The sequence below is a fragment of the Epinephelus moara genome, chromosome 22 (genome assembly GCF_006386435.1).
Source record: "Epinephelus moara isolate mb chromosome 22, YSFRI_EMoa_1.0, whole genome shotgun sequence".
NCBI classification, from domain to species: Eukaryota; Metazoa; Chordata; class Actinopteri; order Perciformes; family Serranidae; genus Epinephelus; species Epinephelus moara.
Window position 1 is genome coordinate 5,021,213 of NC_065527.1, and position 12,776 is coordinate 5,033,988.

At 39.2% G+C, this 12,776-nt stretch overlaps 1 protein-coding gene across 3 annotated transcripts; it reads left to right on the forward strand.

Annotated features, from left to right (window-relative positions):
* The first annotated feature begins 387 nt into the window (after positions 1-387).
* On the forward strand, positions 388-11,853 carry LOC126384360 (CMP-N-acetylneuraminate-beta-galactosamide-alpha-2,3-sialyltransferase 1-like). Of its 3 annotated transcripts, none has more exons than XM_050035381.1 (7): positions 388-489; positions 4,289-4,571; positions 6,784-6,986; positions 7,520-7,687; positions 9,100-9,139; positions 9,237-9,356; positions 10,973-11,853. In XM_050035381.1, the coding sequence occupies exons 2-7, from the start codon at positions 4,329-4,331 to the stop codon at positions 11,147-11,149; spliced, it is 951 nt and encodes a 316-aa protein (XP_049891338.1). In that variant the 5' UTR covers positions 388-489; positions 4,289-4,328; the 3' UTR covers positions 11,150-11,853. The 3 variants fall into 3 exon arrangements, with proteins under 3 accessions (XP_049891338.1, XP_049891337.1, XP_049891339.1); XM_050035380.1 differs by lacking the exon at positions 388-489 and adding an exon at positions 1,739-2,352; XM_050035382.1 differs by lacking the exon at positions 388-489 and adding an exon at positions 3,076-3,215.
* Positions 11,854-12,776: the final 923 nt, after the last annotated feature.

Sequence of the window (12,776 nt, forward strand, 5' to 3'; positions counted from 1 at the left end):
AAGAAAACAATATGCAACTTAGAGCTCAAAGAGGTAGAAGTATTAGACAAGTAGGTTTATAATTATGTCCGTAGATTGATGTGAAATTAATAACACAGGCAAGGTGTGGCAGGTTTATTTATAGAGCACATTTCATACACAGAGGGGAGATAAGGTGTTTTACAAAATAAAAGTTTAAACAGATAAGAAGTGTGGGCAGACTGGGTGACAATGGACAATTTTAAAAAACATTTGTCATGTAACAACATCTGTCATGTAAACATTTGTCATGTAAAATACAGACAAAGCCTGTATCATTGTGAAGCAATGCCAAGTCTTTCTGACACACCCCGTTGGCACTGATGCGGAACCGTCAACACTTCCTCCTTGGTTCTTCAGCCTGCCATTAATCAGTTCATTTCATTGTGAACATCTCACAGGTTCATCAACTGCAAGGTGTTTTTAGGATTACTTTTATTCTCTCACCTACCTGTTTATTTCTCTCATCAGGTAAGGGAAATATGACATCTATATGATATATTTCAGCTGATGGTTGAAAAAAAACATGAAGCTAGCATACAGTGACAAAATGTAGCCTGTTGTTTTAATATGTTAAAGACTCAGATGCTGTGATGAAGTTCTGATCTGATTCTGAATTACTGAGTTATTTTTACGCTGTCATCGTCTAGTTTTATGGCAAAGAGGCAACTGAAGTGTGGGATTATACTTTTTAATCGAAGAAACTGGTAGAAGGTAACTTACGCTTACAGTTTACACCCACGTCTGTGAAAACATGGATGCGTCACACATCCCTCCGACAGCGCAGAAGATCTACGCAGTCAGCACAGTTTCAAGGTGTACACCCAAGATTAGTGTCACCAATTAATGTCTCCCCTTCTGTTCCTGAGATATGACATTGAATAATGGCCAGAAAAGGGTTTTAAGCAGAATATTATGATGTCACAGTGAAGCTGACCTTTGACCTTTTGGATATAAAATGTCATCACGTGATCATTTTATCCTATTAGACATTTGTGTAAAATTTCATAATAATTAGCAAATGAATTCTTGAGTATGGCCAAAAACATGCTTCGTGAAGTCACAGTGACCTTGACCTTCAAGCTTTCACCACCAAATTCTGAGCAGTTTATTTTTGAGTCCAAGTGGATGGTTTTGTCAAGTTTAAAAAAATTCCCTCAAGGTGTTCTTGAGATATCATGATCACAAGCATGAGACAGATGTGAGGCCAACTTACCTTGACCTTTGACCACCAAAATCAAATGAGTTCATCGTTTAATCCAAGTGGACGTTTGGGCTTAATCTGAAGAAATTCCCTCTCGGTGTTCTTGAGATATTGCGTTAATGAAAATGAGATGCATGCAAGGTCACAGTGACCCTGACCTTTGACCTATGAACACCAAATTCTAATCAGCTCATCACTAGCATCAAGTCCACCAAACACTTTCAGTATGGTACCTTTGGCACCAACAGTTACCCTTCAGACATGGTACCTAGACCCTAGGTCCATTTAGCATTTCCATCGCAAACAATACAATTAAATGTGGGCGGGATTGTGGTCATTCAGTGGACCATCCAGCAATGACACCACTTATCACCCACCTACAATGCGGTCTTGGGATCCCTCCCCTGATGACTTAACACCCACACACACCTGGACCCATATAACTCTAATGACACACATAATGACCAGGTGGGTCAATGACTCTGTAAGGGTTCACACCCACACAGGGTTTAAAGCCTGCGACTCCGCAGCTCTCCATTAGAACTGAAGAGGTCTCTTGGATGAGAGGTGAAACATCAAGCAAGTCCAGTTGCCTACAACATAGCACTTATGATTACCATGACCTGGATGACTGAGAATCTTCACCGACATCCTCACAGCTCCACCTTTTAGTGCCAAATCTGTGTACCAGGGGTGAACAAAAATGGGGACTATCCACAACTTGTCACAGTGGAAATGGAAAAATGCATACTGAACTGAACTGAACAGGACTGCTTGGTGGAAACAAGTCTATAGAGTCCAAGTGACATTTTGCTAAATTTGAGAAATTCCCTTGAGGTGTTCCTGAGATATTGTGGTCACAAGAATGAGACAGATGAGGTCACAGTAACCTTGACCTTTGGGAATTTGTGCCAAATTTGAGGAAATTCCTTTGAGGTGTTCTTCAGACATCGCATTCCTGAGGACGGGACAGACGGATGGACTCACAGACAGATGACCTGAAAACTATTGCCTCTGGCCACAGCTGTTGCTCACGCAGAGTTGTATTAAACTACCAAAACAAGACGATGCTTCAGTGACCTACTTTTGCTGAATCTGTGCTACTAGATGAAAACATGTTAAAGTTTAACGTAAGTATTTGTGTATAACATTAACTATTAAGATGCTTGTGTCTAAAGAGCTGAACACAAAAACAAAGTGGTTGTGGTTGAACTAGATTAGATGCAGCCTCTCAACACAAGCAACACTCCTCAAACAGTCATTTCATTGCAACTCAAGTCTGGTTTGTGCAGAGACACACCCGCTTTAACCAGTGAGCCAAGCACAGACAAAAGGAATTAAAAAAACAGACGTCCCCTATGCAACGTGACGAAGAGTATGACAAGCTGATTATGAAGATTTCTGGGATTATCGTACTTCAGGCTGCCACACTCAACCTAACTTTATGTCTTTTTACTGAAATATTCTATTTCATTTACTAAACTAATAACTACAAAGGAAAACAATATGCAACTTAGAGCTCAAAGAGGTAGAAGTATTAGACTAGTAGGTATGTCATTATGTTTGTAACTGATTGTGAAATTGATAATACAGGCAAGGTGTGGGAGGTTTATTTATAGAGCACATTTCATACACAGAGTGGAGATAAGGTGTTTTACATAATTAAAGTTTAAACAGATACAGATAAGAAGTGTGGGCAGAGTGGGTGAAAATGGACAACTTAAAAAAAGAGACAAAACAACAATACAAATGTTGTTACAACCTTAGTCGTGTAAAACACAGAAGAAGCCTGTATCATTATGAAGCAATGCCAAGTCTTCTGACACACCCCGTTGGTACTGATGCCAAACTGTCAGCACTTCCCCCTTGACTCTTCAACCTGCCATTAATCAGCTCATTTCTTTGCTGATATCTCACGGGTTCATCAGCTGCAAGGGGCTTTTCTAAATTATTTTCCTTGTCTCACCTGCCTGTTTTTTTCCTCAGTTATCAGGTAAGAGAAAAATGAAATCTATTTCACATTTCAAGAATTATTAATTAATTAATCATTAATTAAAAAAAACATGAAGCTAGGATATGGTGACAAAATGTAGCCTGTTGTTTTAATATGTTGAAGACTCAAATGCTGTGATGAAGTTCGAATTATTTCTGCGCTGTTGTCTGGCAGAACAAGAATACTTTGTTAATGTGGTGTCGTTTTATGGCAAAGAGGCAACTTAAGTGTGGGATTTTACTTTTAATAGAAGCAAATGATAGAAGATAAAACACTTAATTGAAAATTGAATTTCTAGGCTCATTTATTAACTGAGTAAAGCTAAATATTGTGGCTGTAATGTTCACAGCACCCATGATTAAATATTCTCCCTTCGGTCACACACCGTTCCGCATGTAACCTGTTGAACCAGTTAAGCTGTTTGTGAGTTTTTGCCTATAGTAGAGCATATACAAATGTGTATGTAAAGTTTATTGCATGACATTTCCTTTGTCTTATTTTTTACTCTTTGTTCATTCGTGTGTCAGTTTACACCCTCATGGAGACTTCTGTGTTCAAACTGTGTACATATAAACAACACGTGGGACATGAATGTGTCACAGAACAGTAACAGCATCGAACACAGCAGTTAATTTGCTGCTTTTAGTCATTTATAGAATATTTTTTATCTTTCTTGTGAAACTGCTCCACAGGAGTCATATCACTCCATTAGAGTCAAACACAAGTCTCTCAAGCAGGCTGTTATTCACAACCCAACGCTGTGTGAAAAAAAAGAAGTTGCTGGTTATAGATAGGAAAATACTTTGAGCTGCACGTGGGTTTTAATTCTTGTTTGATGTCTTATGTTATTTGGCTTTATATCAGGATTCCTGGGAATAACAGGTGTGGCTGCTAAAGTGACAGTGTCATGACGGATCCGTAGCTGTAAATGTCAGATGTGTTTCTATTCCAAATATCAGAGGACATACACAGCAGCCAGTCTCTCCTCTGGCACAATGCTGTTCTCTAATGACATCATGTTTTTCACATTCATGAAGCAACTCACCTGTGTGCCTCACGTTTTGTGTCCGCAGCTCGGCTCTGATCTTCCTCCAGGAGTGTAATGCTGCCGAGATGCTTCAATTGTTGAGGAAAAAAAAATTTATCCTCTACCTACTGTGCATCGTTGGCATTGGGCTGTTCGCCAGATCTACATGGAAGCTGTCTCCATTTTCCTTTCACGGCTCAGGTCCTTGTGCCTGTTCCACATGTTTAGCCGAGGGGGATCTGAGGTTCAGGGAGCGTATGACTGCATGTCCTCAGCCCTTTCTGACAAATAACTTAACAGTCACAGAGGAAACTTTCAACTGGTGGAAGGTAAATGTCAACTTTTTTTTTTACAGATACAAATGTTCTGCTTCTGTTTCACTGTTAATTGTTTCAGACACTCTGATTGGTCCTGCAGCAAAATCAGGAACTGCATTAACACTGAAAACAGCAATAATCAAACAATAAATATATATATTTTTTAAGAAACATGTATCAGAAAAAACTGTGAAAGCAGTGGAACAGTGTGAAAAGGGTTGCTCCTAACCCCCTACCCTAACCTAACCCTAACACACCCACTGTCGGTCTGTCTACATTTATATGCAGATATGTTTATGGAGGGTGCAGCCACCAAATATACAAAAACTGTCATTTTATTCAATAACTACCATTCTCCAGCGTTAAAGGAGAACATTTCCATGGACAGAAAGTCCAATCAGTATTCATGAACATGAGCTACTTGCTCTCAAAGCCAAAAACAAGAGAAGTAAGTCTCGAACTTGTGATGTCATCAAGTATAAAGTCTCCATAGACAATGAATGAGAGACTCATTTTGTGACCCACAGAATGTTCTCAGTGCTGAAACAGAAAATGTTCTCATATACTCAGAGCATTCCCCTGGCTGCTCTCAGTTTCATCTAGAACATCTTTCACCATTCATTGTCTATGGAGCAGGTCCACACTTTATACCCTATGACATCACAAATTTGAGTTTTAGCACTCTAGTTTTTGGATTTGGGAGAGAGTTGTTCATGTTAACTAATATTCTTGGATTGTCTTAGACCATAGGAATAACATGTATGAGTTTCTAAAATGGCCGTAGTTCTCCTTTAATACCTGAAATCAACTGGACAGGACTGGAGTTGTTAAAGTTACAGTAGTGGCTGGACTGGAAGTCTAAGTGGCACAATGATGCAGTTGCCTTGCAACCAAAAGATGCCTTGAAACCATCTGTTCAATCCATGTTGGCCCCTTCTTTTCTTAAGAATAGGCAATCGGGAATAATTACAGGCTTAGTCTACTGCACAAAGACTCGTACCCCATGAGATCTGGTCGTCAAGGCCTTGAAGAGTCACCTGAGATCCACTGTCTTGAAATAAACAGCACTTTATGGACATATTACAACAGACTTGTTCTGAGTCTGAACGACTTTGTACAGTTTCCACAAGGAATCTGCTTTTTGAAGATAATCATCTTACAGTATGGTCCGTGCTTAGCCAAACATACCAGACTACAAACAGTAATTAATGCAGATCGCATTGCTTTCAGTACGTGCAAATGAAAATGTTTAAAGTGGAAGGCAAAAAAAATAAAAATTTGGACCATCTTAGATGTACAAGTTTTGACACGTGAATTTTAAAAATGGGCGTAGTTAGCCTTTTAAAGCCAGTGGCTACCAGGCATTAACCAAAAGGAGAATTAATAATAGTAGAAAAAAAGAAGAAGATGAGACGGCGACTAATGCATATGGTAACATTGTAATGTTACAACATTCAACACATTTCACTAACAAAGCTCTAAACCTGAAGTAGCTGGCTAATCTATTGGACCGGCTCTATAGCTGATCATCCCGACAATTTTTACGCGACAATTGAACAATTTTGGCTCCATGTGCCACTGAGCAACTTTCATAAAAATTAACATGGGCCCCGCCTCCAACGCTGTATCCAGTTCTCTTTATACATGCATAGTTTGAACCCGCTGTACACTATCTGCTCAGCACCAAGCAGCAGAGAAGTGCTGTTGAACTCAGTGGAGTATGTTAGCATCTAATGAGGCAGATATTTCTCTCGGGACATTGGTGGGGACCAAAAATAGAGCTAAAAGAAACTGCATATTGGACTTACATTCATCAGGTGGACACAAACACACCTCAACATGAATGCTAATATTGCTGCTGGATGTAACACTGTCCTAACAAGTTCACCATGTCAACTTAAAAGGTGACAATATGTTAATTTAAAAAAAACATCATTAAGATTTCAATCCTGGTTTGACTATACTGTGGTTACTGGTATTAACTGCAAGGTAGCCTAATATACACTGTCTAACTTGACAGCACATTGCAGTTTCTCCTCCTTGCTTAATTACTTCCTGTAATATTTAAAACTGTCACTGTTAAAAAAAAAAGAAGCCAAAGTCATTGCATTTCCTGTGAGTGCTTCACAATAAGAGCAGCCCATTATTTGCCTGTTCAGGTCTGATATATGATTGATTTGTAAACTGGTGCTGGAATAATGTTCTTTCCTGTTCTTTGTGTCAGCGCATGCAGTCAAGAAGACCCAACTTCACTCTCTTCAAATCAGCACTGGAAAGCGTATTTGACGTGGTCCCACACATTCCAAATGTGACGGTACTAGAACCCAGACCTGACCGCTGCAGGAGTTGTGCTGTGGTGGGGAATTCTGGGAATTTGCTGGGATCACACTATGGACCTCTCATAGATTTTCATGATATCGTCATAAGGTTAGTCATTACTGCTGTCTTTAGAAAACGAGTTTTAACAATGATGTTGACACAAAGACAAACTGAATATTTTTCACTTGCAGTTTAACAACAGGATTATGTCAGAATCTAGTATATGGCTGTACTGTGTATGAAATGCTGGAGGGCTTTTAATTTGAAATGATGACTTTTAATTTGAAACAAGACGTGGCAGCATTCACCTTACATTTCATTCACTGTACAGTTTGCATACAGTCTCTTTCAAAATAAATGCACTGCATCGAGACAACATTTGGTTTGGTTTGAGAAAAAAGAATAGGGATTGGCTTTACAATCTTACGGCAAGGGAACACCAACCTCCCAGGTAAAAGTCAGTGTTTGTTGGACCCATCCACCACCCCTTCCACCTGCCCCACTTGGACATCTGTGGCCTTAACTTAAGTTGTTGTCCCATATCGTCCCCCCCCCGTAACGTAATGTCAACATTAATCACCACACCATTTATTGTTCTTTAACTACATGATATTAAATACATATTCCCCTGTATCTTTCAGGATAAACCGCGGCCCTACCAAAGGCTATGAAGCAGATGTTGGGACTAGAACAACTCATCGTGTGATGTATCCGGAGAGCGCTGTTCCTTTGGACAACAACACTCATTTTATGATGTTTCCATTCAAGAGAAGTGATTTCCAGTGGCTCATCAACAGATTAATGCCAGGGTGGGTGTGTAAAAAAAAGCTGCTATACCTATGGCAAGCAATTTTAGCATTAAATCCAACCACACCTCTATCTGTAATTACATTTTAGATATCCATAATAAGCATTTCTCCTTGCTAATTATAGATATCAACAATTTGCTTGGAGAAATTAGAAAAACTTTGATTGTACCAGTCAAAAGTAAATTAAATATCTTTAAATCCTTAAAATGTATAAGCGGCCATTATAACATTAAATAGCTAGACTGGATATGTATTGCAGATATCTGTAATTAAATTCTTTCTAGTCAAAATGAACAGTTCAGATATTCATAATGAAAGTCTTCCGAGGACAAATTATGTCAATTTTGCCATTTATATGTATTGGGCTTTCAATTTGACATATCCACAATGTCATTTTTGATGTCAAGAATAAACATTCTGGATATCAGCAATATAATTCTTTTAGATATCTATAATTCAGTTGTTTTAAATATCCAAAATGAAAAAATAAAGATTCCAGATATCCATAATGTAATTTTGAATATCATAAGCACATTGTAACCATTATGGATATCTACAATTAGCATTACAACAAGGAAAAATGCAAATTTCAGATAGCTATAATTAGAATTATGGCTATTAACAACTGGATTATAGATATCTAATTCTATTGCAGCACTCTGGATATCTAAAATGACACTGTGGACATCTAAAATTGAGAACTTTGTCCGAGTACTTAATGCCCGCTGGACCACTGGAACTGTTCTGCGATGGGGTTTAATGATGTAGCCTCCTTGAAATTCAGCCATTTAAGGATCCTTCCTTGACTTTGTGAAACACCATCTGTCTCAGCACCACACTCTTACAGGATCTCTTACAAGTGATGTGATTTTGTGCACAGTTAATATCAGATATTAATCTAGCAGATACAAATGAGCAGCAAAATAAGGTGTAAACATTCAATTTGTACTCTCTATAGTTGTATTATTTTGAGTCTGCTTTGATCCATTCTCAAAGAGACTCGATGTGTATATCGTTTCATACCATTGGTGCAGCTTGTAAATTGTCATCATTTGTTACATCTTTGGCATCATCAGGGGAAAATACTGTGCGTCTCCTGACATGTTAGTGGTTACTTTCCTCCATTCTTTTGCCGCAAAGGCATCCAGGGGCAAGATCTCTGTTCATTCAACACATTTGCTATTGTCCCAGGGACGATGTGACACCGTTAGCCTTGACTCTCGCTTTTTAGCCTGTGCAAAATTTATGTGACACAACAGAAAAACATCGGCCACTGCAATTAGTTTATGTCGTTTTATATGCCGATAGCAGTCAAGAAGCTGAATATTGGCTGATACTGTTATTATTACTAAATGATACTTGGTATCAGTTGATTTTCTACTAAATGATGTAATTACTGTTACCTTCAACAGGGAAAATGGGAAGAGAAAGGCGATAGCTAACAAGGATTTGGTGAGTATGTTAAATGATTTTGAAAGGATCTGACAAATCCGATAAGTCATCCAGTAATACAGGAGTCAGTATAAAGGTTAAGTCTGATTCATAACAGGTGACGATCCTCAATCCAGCTTTCATGAAATATGTTCATGAAACCTGGCTGTTGAAGAAGGGAGCCTATCCATCCACTGGCTTCCTGACTGTGGCTCTCAGCCTGAAGATTTGTGATGAGGTGAGTACACAATATACCAACAACTCCATGTTGTTTCACTGATTGACAGCTGGTGGCAGCAGCGCACTGAGAAATAATGGTGCACCAGTGATGGCAAAGAAGACGACTGCTGGGCAATAACTAAACATTAATGCAAGTTTCGAAATGTTCAAAAAATCATCAAATTAATACAAATATATTATGAGAAAAGAAATGTGTTTGTATTAGGAATAACTCAACATTTCAGAAGCCTGCTAGCTTAGCATGTTAGCTTAGATACGCAAGAAAGAAGTCGAGGATAAATTGTCCAAAATGCAAAGTATGCGTTTGAGGTTGAGAACAACAGAATATTCAAAAGGCACATTGGTGACACTGTGGAGTGAAGCACCAAAACTAACCCTCAGACCAAAGATTTGCAATGAGACCAAACCAGTTTAGAACGCTGCAGAGAAAAGTTGCAACGGTGTGACCTGGCCAGTCTGAGCTCGACTCAAGCCTGGTTTTTGGACGTCACCTGTTTCAACAGCCAATCAGCTTGTAGTGAAGTCTGCTGGTCAAGTCAAAATGACCGCAGGCAGCGTATTTGCGTATTTGTGCTGCAGCAGGTGCTCTGTCCCCGCCAAGCACTCTGTTTCCATCCTCACGCACCATCCTGTGCCGGTGTCAGACAGTGGGTTGCTGCTGCTGCTGCTGTCTCAGTGACTGTTTAATGGTGTTCATTATGTCTTCAGTTTCTGATAATGACTTTAGCTGTTATTTTATCTCAGACATGTATTAGGATGTTACATACCTTGACATGTTTCGGCGGAAACTTCCACCTTCCTCAGAAGTGTCACTTGGTGGTGGTTGTGACGCGTCTTTATCAGCTGATCTGTCAGTCAGACAATCAGATAAAGATGCGTCACAACCACCACCAAGTGACAAGGTATGTAACATCCTGATACATGTCTGAGATAAAAGAACAACTAAAGTCATTAGTCTCATTGACTGATGAATTGGTGCTGGTTATTTATATTATTGTGGCGTATTGATTATGAATATTGATTATGAATACAGTCCATCTGATGCTGGTTTTGTTTCATCGCTGTAGCCAGTGTCTCACTATCACTATCCTCATTCATATTTTAAGAAGCTACAAATTATAGTCTGAAAAGCTGCAAATCAGAACGGAAGTACAGAGAGTTGTTGCATAGCGATGATACACCATCTCATCCAGTTGCATTGGTGTGAACTGTTTTTTTTTTTTTAAAGATATTTTTTGGGGCATTTTTGCCTTTATAGATAGGACAGTTAAGTGTGAAGGTGGGAGAGAGAGAGGAGTAATGACATGCAGCAAAGGGCCACAGGCTGCAGTCGAACTCGGGCCGCTGCGGCAACAGCCTTGTACATGGGGTGCCTGCTCTACCACTAAGTCACCGACGCCCCGTGTGAACTGTTTTTTTGAATGCTGCAGAACGGCACGTTGCAAGTAGTTTCCTGTTTCAACTCATCTTTGTCGTGAATCTTTGGTCAAAACCGGGTTTTAAAGTATGCAGAAATTAAAAAAAAAAAATAGTACATAACAAAAATGTTTATTGACAACAATACTTTCAGTAAAATCCAGCTGAGATTCATGGTAATTTTTTTTGCTTTCCCAGGTCAACGTTTTTGGGTTTGGAGCAGACACGGATGGAAACTGGAACCATTACTTTAACATTTTCAAAGATAAACATTTCAAAACTGGCGGTCATCCGGGAGATTTTGAATATGGAGTTATTGAGCAATTGCACGATTGGAAGGTGATCACTTTTTTTAAAGGATGGGAACGAAGATGAGGCCTTTGGCTGCCAGACTCCAACTGATGATGCACCGATGGGACCAGTTTGAACAGCACCTCCTTAATGGACATGGGAAAGCCTTTTTCAGACAGTGAACACGTGACATTGGCTTCACTTTGTTGGTACACTGATGCTTTCATAGGTGACTTCAAATGTTCAGGACATTTACAGACAGTATGGTGTACCTGCAGGATAGTTGCCACCTGCTGCCTGTGTGTTTTGGCATTTTGACGTTGAGGCCTTAATTTCTCCAGGTTCTCTAATGTCCCTAAATAAATCTTCCCCGTTAAGGTGGAGCTATCAGATCACTGCAAACATGGTTTTAGTGTGTGGGCATCCAAGAGGTGGTGTTTTGTATTTTAGATTCCTGTGACAATGTTGACTTCATAATTTGACCTCATACTTTGTTTGGTGGATGTGGGGAGAGAAATAATTTATTTACCCATGCAGTTAGCATGAAAAGAAGTTTATAATTAGGATAGGATATAATTATTGTGTTTGTATTTTTGTTTTTGTATTTTTGTTGTTTATGTCTTTTGCCACTTCTAAACTGGTGCAGTGCCAAATCCAATTGTTTACTATCACAGTAAGACACTGTGTCTCTGTACAGACGTATTTATATTGTGTGTTGTTGTATGTAAATGTGAATATTTCCCTTTGGGAGACAATAAAGTCCACGATCTCTATCAGTGTATCTTAAAGAGTCTCCTCACGTGTTTTAAGACAGGTAGAAATACAACACGTTCTCATCCCAACTCATCAAGTATTGCCGCTCGGTCTGTGGACTTTTGCGTCTACATATGATGTGCTAGGCATCCTCCTGCGTCTGTTGCTGACATGCAGGACGCCGTGTCAATTTACGCCTGTTACATGCATTGTGTCTCAGGTTTTTTTCTTGTGTAACAAAAGCACGTGGTTAGATTTAGAATAAAACATCATAGTTTGGCTCAACATTCACACTGGAAGCAAACTGCAGGCTCCCCGGGTGAAAGTCCAAGGTTTGTTTGACCCTGGAAAGTTTGAGACATTCCAGCTCCTTATATCACATTGTTACCAGCAGCATTACAAACCAGATATATCTACACATGAATCTGAAAATTTAGAAATCTGCTAAATTATAGAAAAATTAAGAGATTAAAGACAATGAAATGATTATCTTCCTTTTTTCAGTGTCATGTATCAACTGTGTTAAAGCTGTATATGCCATAAAGTAAATTACACCTTTGACACATCTATGAACACAGGTGATGCTTCAGGCTTTTATCCTGTGACGACATGAGGCAAGATTGACACCTGCTGACAGTCTCTGTACATTACAGCTACCACTCCGTCATGCTCACTACACTGCACCTTCTGTTGAATCATAGGGACGTCCAATTAAACCTGCTGACCAATAGAATAATCAGAGCATTAATTATTTCTGGTCATTCTTACCCTTTAATAGAAAGCCTTCCCTACACCTGGGCATGAGTTTGAAAGATGAAGGCCAGTGCTTTGGGATCGTGACCCATACCCAACTAAAATCAGGATATTGGAGCCTTTGTACCATCAACATTTGTCCTGTTTTCTCATTCAATTCTTTATTTCCCATGCTTGTCATCCTAGTTTAGTGTGTTTGCATGCT

Bases quoted from the DNA above. Each gene is read 5' to 3' on its own strand.
- LOC126384360 (XM_050035381.1), top strand. From the start codon at position 4,329: ATGCTTCAATTGTTGAGGAAAAAAAAATTTATCCTCTACCTACTGTGC. The intron at 4,572-6,783 runs GTAAATGTCAAC...TCTTTGTGTCAG, and splicing joins AAACTTTCAACTGGTGGAAG to CGCATGCAGTCAAGAAGACC. The intron at 9,140-9,236 runs GTGAGTATGTTA...GATTCATAACAG, and splicing joins CGATAGCTAACAAGGATTTG to GTGACGATCCTCAATCCAGC.